Source organism: Sciurus vulgaris, assembly GCF_902686455.1.
Source record: "Sciurus vulgaris genome assembly, chromosome: 7".
Classification (NCBI taxonomy): Eukaryota; Metazoa; Chordata; class Mammalia; order Rodentia; family Sciuridae; genus Sciurus; species Sciurus vulgaris.
In genome coordinates, this window is record NC_136467.1 from 20,018,158 (window position 1) to 20,036,511 (window position 18,354).

The 18,354-nt window shown below is 38.8% G+C and overlaps 1 protein-coding gene across 6 annotated transcripts in view; it reads right to left on the reverse strand.

The window, feature by feature from the left end:
• Positions 1 to 16,824, reverse strand: part of GRM1 (glutamate metabotropic receptor 1) — a 394,312-nt gene extending 377,488 nt beyond the window's left edge. For 4 of the 6 annotated variants that reach the window (XM_079146823.1, XM_079146826.1, XM_079146827.1 and 1 more), the window contains exon 1: positions 14,332 to 15,572. In XM_079146823.1, the coding sequence (XP_079002949.1) occupies positions 14,332 to 15,031 (700 nt within the window). In that variant the 5' untranslated portion in view covers positions 15,032 to 15,572. Of the gene's footprint in view, positions 1 to 14,331; positions 15,573 to 16,739 lie in introns of those variants that run through there. The other 2 variants (XM_079146824.1, XM_079146825.1) reach the window with 2 other exon arrangements.
• Positions 16,825 to 18,354: the final 1,530 nt, after the last annotated feature.

Sequence of the window (18,354 nt, forward strand, 5' to 3'; positions counted from 1 at the left end):
AAAAATTTAGTAGAAAACACCGAACACTTTCAAAGTTATTAGTTCTTTGGACATAAATAATTAGTCCACTATCTTAGTTCATTTACATTTACAGTGCTAGCAATGAGAACTGATGTGAAACTCAGCCAGTTCTTAAGCCACCAAACCCCTTACTAAAGCAGGAAAGGCATTTGAAACAAAAGCGTCCCTTATTTAATTCAACTGAACCAATTTATTGAGTGTCTACAATGTGCAAAGCACTGTTCTAATTGCTGGGAATGCATCAAAGAACAACAACAACAACAAAAAAAAAACAATGTCTCTCACCCTCCACAGTTTACATTAGACCAGGAAACACATTCTGTTGGGGAAGGGTATTCTCATGGAAGAAGGCATTCGTGCATCCAGAAATTTGATTAACTAGAGTGTCACATCCAGCAAGTGTTCAGGTTATCTAATGCATATTTTTAAAAATCACTGTGTAGAGATACAGCCACATCAATGTTCACAGCTGCTCAATTCACAATAGCCAGATTGTGGAACCAACCTAGATGCCCTTCAATTGATGAGTGGATAAAGAAACTGTGGTATATATATACAATGGAATATTACTCTGCCATAAAGAATGATAAAATTATGGCATTTGCAGCAAATGGATGAAATTGGAGAATATCATGCTAAGTGAGATAAGCCAGCCTCAAAAAACTAAAGGACGAATGATCTCGCTGATAAGTGGATGATGACACATAAGGGGAAGGTAGGAGGGGTTAGTGTTAGGGTTAGGGCTAGGGTTAGGGAGGGGGACAAGAAAGGAGGAAGGAAGGACTGTATAGAGGGAAAAGAGAGGTAGGAGGGGTGGGGGGGAAGGGAAAAAATAATAGAATGAATCAAACAACATTACCATATGTAAATTTATGATTATACAAATGGTATGCCTTTAACCCATGTACAAACAGACAAACATGTATCCCATTTGTTTATAATAAAAAAATATGAATTTAAAACAAAAAAAATCACTGTATGTAAGACATGAATAGATCAATATATTTATATAATTTACTAAATTTTAAAACCATTTTCTGTCTATTTTAGGAGTGAAGAACATTGCCTTCAGACCTATAAATGGTTGAAAAAATTATCCACAAATATGTGAAAAAGTATATACAATGTACTGTGTACCGTCATAGGAAGCACATTATCAGAAGGGGCTTCCAAAGGTTTTGTCCACACTGTGGTCTGTGGACCAGCAACATCAATACCTCCCAAAAACCTGGTAGAAATGCAGACCCTCATGCCCACACAGCCCTACAAAATCAGAAAATGCAATTTAACAAGTTCCCTGGGTAATCTGTATGCACACTAAAGTTTAAGAAGATTCTTCTAGTGCATTTCTCTGCACCTAGAGAACCTAAAAATAACCCACTGAAAGGGAGAACATAAGCGCTTCAAAAATTAATCACTCCCTCGATATTTTTTCATTTTTTAAGAAGTAATTTCTTTTCAAGTAAGATTTTACTTTTAAAACAGCAGATCAGGGATATTACATACTGAACTTTTCTGCAGCATGTGTCAACACAGAGGAAAAATGAAATTTGCCTTTTCATGGTCTCAAATCTGGCATTTCTAGGCTTAGTAGGAAATTGGTACACCTCCCCGCCCCAAAAGAGGGAAATTCATCTCTCATTTTATCAATGCTCAGTGCCTTCCTCTACTCTGTGTGATTTAACAACCATCTATTAACAGGATAAAGAGACGTAGGGTGTTTTGGGGGTGTTCCATCTTATGTGAAGTTCAGTTTTCCAAGTTAAATCATGTTGCCCTTAGCTCAGAGGAAAATGATGTAGAAGACAGCATCTTTGGGACTGAGCCACCTAGCACACCCAGCAAAGTCAGCTGCCAGACTGCAAGCAATCAAAATCAAGAAAGCACATGAGGACTCCAAGAAAAAGGAGGAAGTGGGTAAAAGCAAGTTCCCCTTTCCCTTTGTCACAAAACAGCTGCTTTGCGAAGAGAAGAGAGTTTGGAATAGACATTGTATCCATGCACAGGTCACGTTGGCTCTGCTTAGTTATGCACTTGGGTAAGAGAGTGTTTCAGCCACACCCACACCCTGCCTAAACAAGGCAAAACATCCAAGTTCACCCACAGAGCAGGCCCCAGAGTGCACTGGAGAAGGAGACAACAGCAATGTGCAGAAAACCCAAGCCAGGGAATTTTAACTAATTCAAAGAAGCATAATTTTTCTCTGTTATGTGACCAACATTCAAGGATTCTTCTGTACACACTAAATACACAGGAAAGTTCTCTCCATCATTAGCATATTAAACTATGGGTGTAAGACATCCCCCACTTCCAAAGTTAAAAAAAATAAATAAATCTCTCAGCCTGTCATTACTATCTGCCCAATAAGATATAGAAATTTCAGTAGGGATCTTTACCTACTATAAATGGGGGTCACCTCCATTTACATATATGTTAATATTCTGCCTTTTCCCAAAATAGAGTCAAGGCTTTTATAAAAAGAGTTCAAAATAATGCTTTTGAAGAAAGTTGGAAGAAACTAATATCTATATACATATACTAGAACACTTCTGGGATTGAGCATTAAATTTAGTTTTGAGCTTCCTAATTGGCAAGAAAAAAATGGAAAAATACAACACCCTCATTAGCAATTAAAATGAAACACTTTAGCTCTTTAAGAGAAACAAATGGCTTCATGAGATCAAAACTTAAAGGAATTTTTTTTTACAACAGACTTTATACAAGGGGCATTGAATACCAAAGGCAATGTCTTCAATTAAAAGAATGCAAAAATTTTAAAGCATTATCTACATTTTCAATTACATTATGACCTTTAAGAAATGAAAAAGGGAAATATTAACATGCAATTTACAAAAGACAGTTCTCCAGGGAGAATAAACAAAGTCACGTCTGTAATATTCTGGAAACCTAATTTTGTGCAGAGAGCTTAATAATGAGCTTTTAGATGATACAAAGACATACTAAATATCAATTCCCTCATTTGATCCTCTGACGGGAGCTGAGTAAAGAATAATTCTAGGCTGTGATCTTGAGCGAGCACCTGGTAGCCTATGTAATTAGCTGAAGAAAGATTTGGTGTTTGGGGCATTGGGTCAGCAGGTGGCCAAGTTAATGAACCACTCTAAGAGTTGAGACTCCCTTCTTGTGTCTGGGGGCTGCACACCATGGAGAGAATTTCAAAACAGTGAGAACGGACTCTTGTAGGAGCATGTGGTTTGCAATCTCAGTTGAGCCTTCCTACGATCTTCTCCATTTGTATTTGACCAGCTTCTTTTTCCTTTCCATCTTTTCTACAAGATGTTATTTCGAACCTTCTTCTCCCTCTTCCCCAAACTTAACTATATCACCACCCAGAGGAAAGGTTTCTGCTCCAGACTGGCCCTGCCAAGATTTCTTCTTGCTTCGTCAGCAGCTTTGCTTCATCATGTATCTTCATACTTTCCCTTTGTACTCAGTCTTTCCCACCAGCCTTTAAAACTGCTAAAGCCTTTCCCATTCTAGAGAACTTGTCACCTCTCCCAAGCTACCATCACTCTCTCACCTTCCTTTCTCGGTCTCTAGGAACAACGCTGTATAAGGACAGCTTCCATTTCCTCCTGAACTCTGTCCTCTCAATGGATTTATAAGTCAAGAGATGATTGGAAGCACAGAAGCTAGAAAGAGTGGAGGCTACATGCAGTGGTCTGAATGTCTCCCCTTTTCTACATCATCTTACTCATGTTCATGTTCCCCACAGTTCTTCCCTTGACTTACTTCATTTTTCACTGTCTATCCTCCATCTTGGCAATTTCATCAACTTTTGTGGTTTCATTCTCACCTCTTTGCTGAAAATTCCGAATCTATCTCCCTTTCCAGAAAGTGGCCCTAGTGAATCTCTTGACTTCATTTTTCCCATGGATACCTTGAGTTGAGTTTTCCCATTCTGTGCTTCCTCTTTTATTTGCTGTTTAGTCCTACAAAATAGAATCCTGGGAGTCATTCTAGACTTCTCTTCCTCTTTGATCCTCAGAACCCATTAGTCTCTAAACCCTAATTTACCTAATTTACCCACTCCATGACCATCAGGTCCACTCTGTCTCTTCCCTTCCCATCTATACTTCCTTAAGTAAACCTCTCATCAACTCTTGACTAAATCGATTCATTTAATAGACTTTTCTGCTGCCATCCCCCACCCAAAAGGACTTCCGAACTTGTCTCCTAGATTCCCATTTGATATCTTTTCTTAATCTGTCCTCTCTAAATCTCTCAATGTACTCTGTACTCTTCCCAAATGTAAATATGCTCACAGTTCCTCTCTGCTTTAAATTCTTCACAGGATCATCATGCTTACAGAATACAGTCTGAATTCCTTGGGTTGATAAGCATGTCCCTTCATGACCAGGGCCCTTCCTCCCTTTATAGTTAGATCCTTCTCCACTGCCTTTCCTGGAACATACGTTCCAGGATTAACGATGCTCACAGTTCCTTGAGTGTACATTATTTTCTATATCAGTATCTCTGCTCATATTCACTCCTATGTTTCTTCCTTTTATTCCTCTAATGGAGTGGACCTCAGATGTCACCTGCACCACAAGGCCTCCCTGCACTCTCCCTCTCTTCCTTCCCTGGCCCAGAGAACGCTAGTCACACTTCTTTCAGTTACCTCTGTACCTCTTACCTACCCTTAGTAAACTGAGGAGTGTTCCCTATAAGGTGAACTTCTCAATAGGACTGTAGTCCATATATCTCTGCTCTTCAATGGCTATAGCAGAGCTCTGGACCTGAGAAGGTGCTGACTAAATATTTATTCAATTAAGATAGAGATTTGGACATGACTTTTTTTTTTACCAACACGGTAACACCAGTTGACCAAAAAGTGAAAGCAACAGATTGTGTATTTACCCAGGAAAAGGGGCAATACATGTTTATTATAAGTAGCAATTTAATATCCCTATATTACCCTTGGAAGTCTATTGTAAACAGTTTCTTCTCTTTAACATATTATAAGCAATTTGCTTATTGATCTTTTTTCTCTACTCTTTATAACATAGAAACTATAAAATGCATTAGAGAGCCACAGAGAACAAAGAAAACTGCCTCAGATTATCCAACAGCTGTGGAATATGCTGTGCAACCAAAGAATTTGTACTCAGGGCCACAGGCTGTGGGTGTAATTGTTATGAAGGGAGAATGAGGAGCCAGACATGTGCAGCTCAATGTAAGAAAATCAGCAAGATGGAATTAGTTAATTCCCTAAATCCTCAGGTCAATCCTATTCCAGACCTCTGGAATTCAACCCTAGCCAACTTCTCCAATTTCCTCATCCTTCACCATCCCACACCACCCCTAGTTACTTATAGAGCATGTATCCCAGAAATTTCAGACCCATGTGATTTCTTCTCTGCTTGACCACAACTCTCATGGAAAAAAGAGTCCTTTTTATTTCATTTTAACAAGGTACTCTTTTCTGTTCTTAACTTACCTTTCTTCATTCAGAGGCTCAGGGATGGCTAATTTATAGTCTCTGCAAACTGAAGTTTCATGTGTAATAGCCACTCTGAATTGGAAGCTTACTTTCTCTAAGAAAAGAGCTTTATTACAAGATGACCACAAGCACAGGTACAGCGTTGCTCAGATGCAGAAGCAGAGGCAAATCAGGTAAGAAAATGACTTGACTGAAGCTTTGCAGGGAAATGTACAGAGCAGGTAAGTTGAGAACAACAAAAATTGAAGAGGCTTCTCTTTTCCAGAGACTTTCTGGGTTTGCAAGTTCAGAAAGCAGTTCTTAGGGATTTCAAGATGCCGGACTGTGGTCAGGGTGAGTGGATTGTTGAAGCAAAGACAAAGGACACGAAGTTGTGATCAGAGCACAGAGGGGATGGGGATGCTTATTGCCCCAATGGGTCAAGATCCAGTGTCGCGGTCACCCAAGACGAAGGCAAGGGTTGATGCTGAGAGGAAAACTATCAGCTGTGAGCACCGGTTCTCAGTGACAGAGAGGAGCCTCCTAAAAGCTGCTAAATGACCCAGTAAGTTGGGAAGAATACAGCTCAGCCTGGTGGGAAGAACCTCACAGGAGGGAAATCCGTAAGGGTGGGTCATGTGAGTAAGAAAACAAACAAAACACTTGGTTTCAGAAGGTATCTAACACAAAGCCAAATTAGTTTTGACTTTGCTGTTAATAGAGTTTATGGACTTGGGTATGTCATCTTATTTTATTTTTCTGAACCTTAGTTTTCTAATAGGTAACATGAAATGCTATTTTTTTTCATGTCAGTTGATTTTTTATTTACAAAAAGTTTTAAAGCAATGAATACTTAGGAAATGGGAATTAAGTCAATAAATTTTTTTCCTAGATAATATTCGTAACCTATAAAACTCTGAGTAAATAGTCCTTAAGGAGATACTATGTTGTAACATTTTAAAAAGTCCTCCTTGAGTTTGCAATTATACTTGTAGGAATCTCTTGGGTAAGCACTTCCACATGGACAGATTTGTTTACAGGATTTCTATCTGTAACTCCAATGGTTAGCCATGAGTTTCATTTTCATCTTACGTTGCTCGGTTTTCAGCTCAAACATCTACGCCTCATTAATTGATTTTTTTGTACTTGCTCAATACTTATCAGCTGAGCAGACTCCATCTCTGGTAACAATTTAACAAAAGCAACTGACAGGGAGGTCTGTGTACCATCCCCCGTTCAATGAAACACTGCTGTGAAGTAGAAAATATGACCATGAACACTGTTCTTGTTATACAAATAAAATTGAGGTGTATATACAGTATTTCCCAGTCTCTTTTTGTGCATTTGTTTTGAAAAGTAATTAAATCTGGGGGTTTTTTGTTTGTTTGTTTGTTTGTTTTTTGTTTTGGAATCCATGAAACTATGGGTACTTCAATGTCTCTTCCAACAGACTATAGGGAATCCTGAGGATAATAATACCACTAGTAATAATAATAGTAATTGTTATCATGATTATTATTTAAATTTATGTTTCTAGTGCCCAGAAAAGTATGTGATTCACAGTAGACAAAAGGGTCCATTAATTAATTTCTTCATTAGAAAGCAAATAAATTACTTGGTAACCAAAGAATTTCTTTTCCCAAAAATCTTTTCTTCAATTGCCTATTATCTGAATTATTTAGATAACTGGTGTCTAATTATTCAATCTGCACTGTTTGGCTATGAAGTGAATAAAAGAGATGATCCCAAAATTGATTTTAAAAAAAAGATTTCTGATCACCAAGTTTCTGCTCAGATTTATAAATTCTTTCTTATAAAACATTAATGCTGTGTTTGGTAAAACAATGACATCAGTTTAAGGAAGCAAATCTTCCTGTGAGACTGAAAAAAATTAAAATTATAATTTTAATGTAAGTTACCATTTAAAATGTAGACATTCATAGAGAATAATTAAGTATAAGATGTAAATGTTTCTACATAAATTTAGAATCTAATGATAACTCTTTTATGGATAAGACAGGGATCATTTTGACAAGATTTTATGTCTTGCCTTGACTCTGGTTTCAGCTACAGTTCCTCTAAAAATTGACAACGTTATCTTAGTGAGATGTTACTTACAAACTAATAGCAGAACAGGATTCCTCTGAGTAGTTTTTTTCAGGAGTTGTAGGTATTTCCAAACTATTCTCTCCCCATCTCTGGTTCCTCAGGCCCTATGGCCTTCCTAGAGAGTATGCTGAAAATACAGCTTTAACAAATCTCCCCATGATGACAATACTATAGTCCCTGCTCACTGAGCTATTGGAAATCCATAAAACACTCGTTGTACAATTAACTCCATTGGTCAGTGAAAAGCTTCAGTGCTCAAAGAAAACCGACTAACTACCCAGCCACGAGATAGGAATATAAAATAGAAGCTGCCACCACCACCCACCCTATGCAGGCCAGTTCCTTATAACATTTACTCCAAGGCAAATAGAAAGCAATGGTATGACAGAAGAATCAAGAAGAGCTCAAGTTTTCGCATAATAACAAAGGTGTCTCTTTGCCATATTGTTGCTATTCACTAAATACTAATTAATAACTTAGTAAATGAGTTTGAAAAATCTAGCCAACATAGGAGAAAACAAAGATAAAAATTTAATCTGGGGCCACTTTGAGTAGAATAAATGACTATTTTTTTTTATTGTAAACAAATGGGATACATGTTGTTTCTCTGTACATGGAGTAAAGGTGTACCATTTGTGTAATCGTAAATTTACATAGGGAAATGACTATATTTTTAAACTATGCTACCACAATGTAAGAATTTAGATTCATGAACAGGTGAATGGATAAAGAAATTGTGATATATATACACAATGGAATATTATTCAGCCATAAAGAAGAATAATATTATGGCATTTGCAGATAAATGGATGGATTGGAGAATATCATGCTAAGTGAAATAAGCCAATCCCAAAAACCCAAAGATCAAATGTTTTCCCTGATAATATATATATGATGATGATATATAATGGGGGTAAGGGGTAGGGGTGAGAGAAGAATGGAGGAACTTTAGATTATGTAGAGGGAGAGGGAAATGAGAGGGGGGAGGGGGTGGGGTATGAAAAATGGGTATGAAAATCGTGTAAATACGATTACACGAATGGTATGAATCTACATCGTGCACAACAATAGAAATGAAAAGGTGTACCCCATTTATGTACAATGAATCAAAATGCAATCTGTAAAATTTAAAAAAATAATTTAGATTCATGATCTATTAACTTGCCACTTTCTTTAAAAGAAGTTAAGAAACTACATAATACAGTTTGCAAAACTCACCTGGTAAAATATTTTAAATGTAAAAGTTGGGGTTTAAAAAGACTAATTCTCAGGCATAAAGTATATTGGTAAACCAGGTAGAGAATCAAAACCAAACCTTGCTATCATTAAATTGAGAATATTAAATCCAAATATGTGTTGTTTAGACCAAAAGAATCATAGGTTTGAACCCCACATAACACAAGACAGTTAATACACCAAAATTCACCTGATCAGCCTGGCTGGCAGAAGTTATGGTGTCTTCAACTTCTTTTTCTTCTCCCTCTTAACTTTTTGCTATATCAAATTTTCCCATAAAGTGTTCCTTTGGAGTATTTTCTACACTTCCCAACTATCCTAACAACCTGGTAGTACATAGAATTCTACAATAACGAACCTTTTAATAGTTGATTTTCCCCTTTCCCATCCAATGGATCTCCCTACAAGTTTCAAAAAGAATTCCCTTTTATTGTCTTTGAATCGAGTCAAACTCTGCTTGGACATCTTTCTTAAAACACATGCTTCAAGATTTTCCATCACTTATCCTTCATGTCCATAAAGACTCATAGAATCACAGAATATCAGAGCTCACTTCTGTCTTTATTATTAGTTACTGGCCTGGTTTCTCCACTCCAGTAAACAGACCTGCTTATTTTTCCCTCTGTGGAGACACTTTGAATACTGCAGCAAATGTTTACGAATTCCATGTTACCAAATGAAACACTGACCAAAATTCCCTTGCCTCTAGTTTTTCTCAAAACAACCATATCCCAAATATTTTCTTTCAATATTTCTTAAGCATAAATATAAACTCATATTTCTAAATGTCTATACTGCAAATGACTAGTTTTTACTTATTTTATGTGTTCAACTGCATTTTCTTTTAGTGTAAACTGCTTAGTGACTGAGACTAAGTTTTAAAATTTGCTACATAGAGTTTTATACAGTAAATGTTCAAGGAGAGTTGGATACACAGTGTGAAAGTTTTTCATTTAAACTGCTTAGAGTCATTGGTATATCTACAAGGTGGTGGATATACAGTGGAAAAGCATATTTTCAACAGAGTTCATAACAGGACGAGTGGCCACTGAGGGAAGCCAGAACCCTGAGGTCAAAAAGCTCGGATTTTAAGATAAATTCATCAAAACTCCAGAGTCTACTAGTAAGCTAGAAATGCAGAATGAAGCTAATAATTTTACATTTAAAGGAAAAATATCAAATTTCTATTCTTAGAAATGGTAGCGCTAATAACAGTGATCATGATAACTGTGCAAGACTAAAAGGAAGAAGATATGGCTTAATAGTAGCACGTCATGTTTAAAAGACTTTGGTTTTATAATCCATCTAAGATCTAGTTGAAGTCAACTATGATGGTGAAGGAACCAGAAACCAGGATATCTGAGAGAAGAAAATGATGAGGTGCGCTACAAGAAGGAGGAAACTCACTCAAGACAAATATCACATGAAGGAGGAGTTCGCGTTCTTTTGGATGATGTCCAGGAGATGATGGAAAATTGGAGGAAAATTCAGGGAGTCAGTTTGTGGCATATAGAAGAACAAACTAAGAGTCATGTAAAATCCTGCTTCTGAATTTAACTCCAAAAACCTCCTCACTCTCATTAGAAATCCTAATCACAATAGGAACATTGGAACATGAGCAAGGATGCAGTAGTGGAGTTATGCATCCTTAATTGGTTAGCCTAAATAACCTTTCAAGACACTTCCATTCCTTGTTATATGAAAAAAAAGCAATTTATTGAGATAACTTCCTGTGAAATAGGTTGCAATCAAGAAAAGAAGGGTATAGAGAAAGTTACTGGTGAGTAGACAAGAAATACCATACTAGGTATAAAATTATCATATGTAATTGCATTAGCTAAATAACCCTTTTAGCCTTGTACAGTATTTATGACTTAGGAGAACTTTCCTTTGATGCCAGAAGAATTTTAAATTGAGTTTTATATGAAATGGTAAAAAAGTTGATAAAAAGAAGAAGCTAGGTCTTTGAAAAGAACTCAAAAAAGTCCATTTCAAATCATATATAAGCAAATGTCCACAAAATGTTATACCACAATGAAAACCAAACCAAATAAAAAGTGCACATTTCCGTAAGGAAAGCAGCACTATTAAACCTTTGTCATATCATTGCTTGTCTGCCAGTCTAATACAAAATATGAAGAAAAAAGGGCTTAAAACAAATAAAAATAGCCCCCCTCTATTACTTGTTTAACTTTAGAAGCTACAAACTCGAAGAATATTCTTCACTGCACTCACTCAATGTTTTGAATTTAATCAAATAATATTACTTTTAGGTATTGTTTTAAACTTGATTTTGGATGGAGGGAATCTTTATTTCATCAGAAGAATGGAATAAAGTGTCCTTGGCCAAGACATTCTCAGAAGAGGCTATTTTTGTACCCTAAGTTTAGCATATTTAAAGACACATGTTCCAGGTGAGCAGCTTATTCCAAAGTGCATTTGAATTTTTTGTGAAGCTTAATTGCTTCAATGGTCCTCTTCCTCCTTGACAGACCTTTCTCAACATTTCTTTCAGGAAGCAATCACAATTTCTGAAAAGTCTGTTGCACGTAACTTCACGTACACTGTTCCTCTCTTATGTCAAGTAAACTGGTCATATTGTCATGACCAGACTATTTCAGCATAAATGAGAATATTGAAAACAATGTGAAAGAATATAACAAACAAATTCTTTGGAATAAAAATTAAAAGCAGAAAATACCTCAAAGCTTACGTCAATGTACTCTAAAGTAATAAAGGAATATTTTTAAATGAGGGCATTCGAAGACTAGATGCCTCATTTATGATTCTAAAAGTCACCAAAATTAACTATAGAAATGAAAGCTACAGTAATTTAGTCACTTTTGATATTTACTATACTGGGTTAATTTCTAACTTAAGAAATGGTGATACATTAATGAGGCAATGGTCAATTTGAAAAGGAGAAGTGAAGGTCACCGGAGGTCCCAGGATTTTTAAGCTTCAAATGACCAGTATTCAGACAAACAGGCTTCCTTGCTGAATAGTGCCCAGATGGTAGGGACAACACTGATAATGTGGACTTCGCCGCTCTTTACAGGAAACCGTCACTGTTACATGACCCCATCAGTCTGAAGGCAGGGAAATTACTAAGTGAGCCAAGAAAGTGCCTGTAGGCCAATACACAATGTGTCCCTGAGAAGCAGAGGGCAGAGCCTCAAGAAAAATAAATGTTCAGTTGGAGCTTACACCAAGAGCTTACACAAAATTTCTTTGTGGACAGAAGAAAATAAAAGCAATTCGGTTTTCGCAAATGTTATGTCTAGTGAAAAGAGAAACTAATTTCCTTTAAGAAGAAACAAAAGAGCATATATAAATGGCTAAGTGAATAGTGTAATCTCCTGTAATAAAATAAACATCAAAATTAGCTATGAAGCTGTTCTGTGATCACAAACCAGTCTGGAATCAATTGATGGAATAGTGTGAAGATACTATCAATGCCATACAGCACCAGTCAGAAAGGCAGAGGGGAAGTAAAGCAGTTCAAACTAATACACAGGTGAAGTTATAATATAAGCCTTTCCTCAACAAAATTAGCAAACAGAAGTTCAATTTATTTTCCAAAAATGTAATTCTATTCTCAGAAAGCAACCTCTATTAGCAATTATTTTAAATGAAGTAATACAATTGGAAAACAGATATAAGGGAGTCTTCTATGCCCTTCCTTCCTCAAAATATCTTATGTAAAATATGGAAGATAAAAACCAGTATAAAGTGATAAAACATTACTTCTTCCTGAAGAAGTAATCATATCAATAATCAACTGCCTCACTCAATAGAGGGAGAATTATTCAATATGTCAATAAACCATATTCAACCTAGATTTTTGCCGTTCCTTTTGGAGAGATCTCTCCAGTGCTGATATTTCACACATTTTTAACTTATGATTTTAAAATGTTCCATCTAAGCACTAGAGGAAACTGTATTAAACATTAAAATGTAGGAAATTAACATTAAACATTAAAATGTAAGGAACTAACTTCTGAAGTTAAGTTTCTGTCTTAAAAAAGTAATGAGTTTGTGTTCAAACAGAGGGATGCAGCTTATAACTTAAAATCAAGATACAGAAACAAGAATTATGTGTTAGAAGTGACAATATTGCAGCAGAAAGTTATTTTTCCAAAAACAAAGTCTGAAATTAAAAATTGTATAATTCTACATCATTTTTGTTTGTTCTGAAAACTCTGTGCTTTTTATAAATTAAAGTATCTATACTCAATCACTATGATCATAAAACTATTTCACTAAGAATGCTTCCTAATTTTTATAATCAGACCTCACATGAATAACTGAATATTGTGTAACTCTTTTGAAAAGTGAAGCCATGTCTATGGGCTTTCTTTTAATAATTTGATTTTAAGAAATATGAATGCAACAACACCCTCAAAATTCTCTTCTGCATGCTACCATATGTACATGTGAATTGTCCTAGATGTCAATTTATTTCCAGGGCCTCAGTTTCCTTATAGACCTACTGGGGAAGTTAAGAATAGATAAGCTCAAAAATCTCATTTTTATCCAAAAATTTAAGTAGGTGAAAAAAGTAAAGAAAATTTTCATGCAAGAAATTCTTTAAGAATTTAAAGACACTGGGGGAAAAAAAATCAAGTCTTTTAACCTCAGGTCAATCTGTTTGATTTTAAACCTGACATCTGCTACCCTTTAAATGATAATTTATAATTGATCCAACATTAAATTATGAAGAGCAAAGTCATTGTGTTGATAGAAAAAAAAAAAAAAAAAGAAGAAAGAAAAAGAAAACTAGAGACCAAGGTTCAAATCCAAGAAGTTCTCAGTGTCATTTCTCATAAAACAAGATAATTCTGGATGAAGTGAGGAAATGTGTATGTGCACATTTACAGTAAGGAATATATAAATAATTGGTTTGAATTATTTACATTTCCTTTGTATCTAAGGTACCCCAGAATTGGAAATAAATTTCCAATGTCCTGAGGGAGATGGCTGCATTAATCTCATAGTCCCAGGGACATTTTGGATTCTAACAAGAGGTGTAAGAGGACAAAGAAACACCTTCACTCTGTTGAACACAAGGTAAAGCTTTCAAATTAAAATTATGGGACAGAGATTTCTTTTGATTAACCATTCACTCAAGATTAGCCAGTCTATTAAACTTGGATAATCATAACCAGTCACTGAAGGATAATCTAACACCTTGTGCCCATAAGCCTGACAAGCATGAACTTAGAATATGAGGGGAAACCACCATGTAAGACTAAAATCCACAGCTGGACACTTTACATGGAGACTGATATTTTTTTATGCTCCTCCTATCCCCAGAAACGCCAAGGGCTACAGTTTGCTTACGATAGAATTACAAGAAAATGAGGATAAAACAATGCCTGGGTGGGCGTGTACTAAGAAGGGTAAAGTCTGTTCCCCATAGTGCTAGAAAGAAACAGGGACGATACTACCATCCCAGGAGCACATCATGCAACAATACCTTGGTTTTCTCAGTACTTTTCTTTCCCAAATATAACGCCTACCTTCCGTGTGGACTGCAGAAACATAGGTCCAATTGTAACGCTTGACTATATCAAGCATCGCCCTTGCCTGCAAAGTGTCAGAAGGGACAACCCTCAGGAAGTATTTGTACAAAGTTTTGTCACTCAGGTCGATGCTTGTGGCAGAATAGGCGATCTGGGGAATGTCGAACAGCTGGAGCAGGTTCTGGACTTGAATGGCTACTGAGCTGGAACCCGGGCCGATCACTCCAGCAATAGGCTTTTTAGTCCTGCCTGGGGGGAGGGTCTGGCCGTCAGGCAGGCACCGGTTGAGCCCATCCTTCTCATCTCGAATGGAAATCAGAGAGTCCCTGATGAACTCGATGCTTTGTTCCAGAGCCACGGAAGAGTGCCAGCAGGAGTCCCTGATCTCGCTGCCCAGGGTGATGTTGGGCAGGAGGACGGGGTCCGCGTTGATCTTATCCAATGTGTGGAACATGGCCTCCACCCTCTGGATGCCATACTGCTCCCTGATCTCCCCACACTTCCTTTCGGGCACCTTCTCGGCGGGGGGCTGGTGGTGGACAGAGAAGAGGGCTCCAATAATGACATCTCCGTCCATTCTGGCCACGGAGCGCTGAGATGAGGCTCCCACCAGCAACATTTGTCTGCCGGGGTTTTGGGGGAGATGGGACATCTCCAAAAAGATCGCTGGGAAGAAAACCAAGAGGAGCCGGACCATTGTGGTGAGGACGCGGTACACAGCCGGCCAGCCGCGTTCCCACGCCGGTCCCGCCTGCAGGCTGGGGAGCGCACCACTGAGACGCCAGACGCTGCCTCTCGCGGCTTGGTCCCCCTCGCCAGCACGGCTTATCCAACGCCTTCGCCGCCGCCTCCACCGCCTCTTTCCCCTCCACCTCCTCCTCCCGGTCCTCCACGACCGCCCCCACGCCCTGGAGGCGTTTTTAGGGGAATGCAAGTCCCCGTCCTTCACCGGTGCATCAAGGTAATTTGATCAAGGTTACGGTGGGAGTCGTGTTGGCAGCGGTGACCTGGACGCTGCTGATAAAAGAAGGAAAAAAATCAAATCCCGGTCATCGGAGGACATGTGTTTAAACTCTGGGGTCAGTGATGCTAGTTGTTGCCCCGTCCATTTAATGTCAACACATCCTGATATCCGCCGCAGGGACTGCTCGGAAAGCGGTCCTGGTCAGTAAGGAAAGTGGTGTATCCTGCTCCCAGCGCTTCTCAGCTCCCAGGCAGCGAAGAGCACCCACCTACCTGCCCGCTTCTGCATCAAGTCTCTTCCCAGTCCCCAACTATCTATGAGGCTTTCTGACTCCGGGGTGAGGGTGGGGGCAGTAAGGGTGGGAGAAGAGAGGAGGGGAGGAGCTAAATCCTTCAACATAAAAGAACTTTCCGAAATTTGAAGAGATTAACTTTTTTTCCCAGAAGAAAATTTGGAAACTCGCTGTAAAGGTGGAAGCGCTACTTTAAAATGAACGTGAAAAGGGGCGCCTTTTACTTTAACTTTGAGGGGTTGAAGAGACCCTGACATAAAATCCAAGTAGCAAATATAAATCTGCCAGCTTGTGGAAAATCCATATCAGTTACTAAGGCAACGCCTGGTAAAGTCTCCTTATGTTGGAGTTTGGTATGTTTCCCCACTAAGAAGTCAGGCTTATTGTAGATGTTCAAGGAGAAGGGGTACAGATAAGGTAACTTGTTTTCCGGGAAGGCAGAAGAGGTGGAGGGTCTTCTGCACCCCCCCCCCCCCCTAGATATAGGGGACCTTTTGGCTTTGCATAGTTGCTGGAAAGGGAACGAAACGGGAGCTTCCTGGCTGCTTTCGCCACTGCAGCCAGAGCCACACCGCGTTCAGAACCCTGGACAGTGCTCGGTCCAGTACCCCGCGGGGCCTGCAAACGTATGCTTTGAGCTATGAATTGCAATTCCTTGACCCCACTTCACTCATTCAACCCCCCTCCTCCACGTTCTTTACCCAGACACACACACACATGCACACGCACCTACACACACACACACACCTCCCCTCGCCTTCCCACCACCATTCTCCTCGCAGCGCTTCTGCAGGTATATACCCAAATCCAACAGCTTCAGGGGTACAGAGGCGCCAAATCTCAGCCGCCTGCGAGGTTGAAGTTGGCTCCCTCTCCCGTTCCTCCCCGATCCCTTTCTCAAGGTGAGAGTCAGACGAGAAGGGGGTTAAGGAGCCGGCAGGGAGTGAGAGCACAGGAAGAGAGGCAGGCTAAAGGGGCAAGACAACCCAGGCACCCACCGCTCCGATGCTTCCTTAGGCATGCAAGGATGCGCCTGGGTCCAGGAGGAAATCCAATAAAAGAAGATTGTGTCTGCCTTTGTGGCTGGATTTCACCGCGGGAAGGTGTCGGCTCACCTGTCTGTTTGAAGGATATGAAGCTGGGACGTACCTGAGTCGGGGTACACAGAGCTGTATTCCCCAGGTCAGAGGACCCCAGCCGCCCTCGGTTCGCAGACGCCTCAGCTCAAATCCAGACGGTGCAAGGATGCGATCTGGGCTGTACACTAGTGCCCTCTTTCTTCAGCAGTATTTTACCGCAAGGGAAAAGGGGGAGGGGGAGGGGGAAAAAAAAACAGGTCACCCAAGGCTTGTCTAATATTTCATGCATAAAAATCAGTCGTTTGATGGAGGGGGAGGGGAAAAATTAGAGAGATGTGAGGACTATTATTTCCTGTACTACCTACAGGAGAACCTGTCAGATATACAAGTTATACATGGTCAAAGGAGTGAGGAACTGACTAGACTGATTTTGAGTCAATATCTTTGTATGTATCCTAGGGAATCAAATATATTTTTCTCTCTGGATACAAAGCCCATATCCTGGAAATCAGGGTGTAAACTTATGTATAGACATCCAAGGAGAGGCAAGGAAAACAGGAGAGGTGGGGGAGAGGCTGCATAGGGTGGGAGTAGGGGAAGGAGGTACATGCACATCAAGAATCAAGGTAAATCAAATGAAGAGAGGCAAGCCATGGCTGCTCCTTCCAGGTCAAGATGTAACTAAACTGAAAATGAGTCAGGTCACATGAAAACACTGAGATGAAAAACACTTGTGCAGATTCCTCCAGTCTGCCAGCATCTTCCCGGCAGGTCTACAATGCTGCTTCTTACTGTGTGGAAAGTGGAGGTTAAATCACACTCCTCTGAAAACATGATGGCTTAGCAGAATGTGCCCTGGCTTTTTCAGAAAGGAAAGACAAGTGACAGTGTACATTTCCACTGTTGTTCAAAGCTTTCTATTTGTGTCATCTGCAGAGCAGAGATCAGCTTATGTGGGTCCCTTATCATGCCTTGTTGGTGTCTTTGCTATACTATAGAAAGATGTGTCGTGTTGGAAGGGACAAACCATACAAGGCGGTTTCAAGTACTCCTCAGTGTGTTCTGAGAAACTTAGGAAAGGTAACAATGCCTCCAGTCAACATCAACAACAAAAGGACTTTCTCATTCTGTTCTTGTCTTCTTTCCAAGTGTCAGACAATCTAAATACAATAGGATTTTCTTATTATTATTCTGTAAATAATGCACTGAACCAGGTATACACTCTTTGGATTAAAATATTTCAGTTCTGGAAATAGCCACACATTTACTCAAGGTAAATCAGAAGGGGTAAGTTTCTGTCTTCATAGTAGAGGGCAAAATTTTCCTTGCTGGTACCCCCTAGGAAAATCTCTGTTGTAAGATGAACAAGCCACAGGTATTCACAGCATCCCAGAGTACCTCACTTCCTCTAATAGCCATTTAAGTTTAATCTTAGATAAAGCCATTATAGTTTGAAAATCTCCAAGTGTGATTTTTTTTCTGGAATATTTCACACATAGAGTGAATATGTTATATATAAACAATAATTCCCACGATAAGGAAAAATAATGTCTCTAAAGTACACAGTGATCTTTAATATATGCTCCTCAAAGGTAGCTATTTTTAATACACCACATTGCTGTAGTTTAGAAAAGTTTATTATTGAAGTAATAAAATGTTCACATATATTAGCTCTAAAATTTACT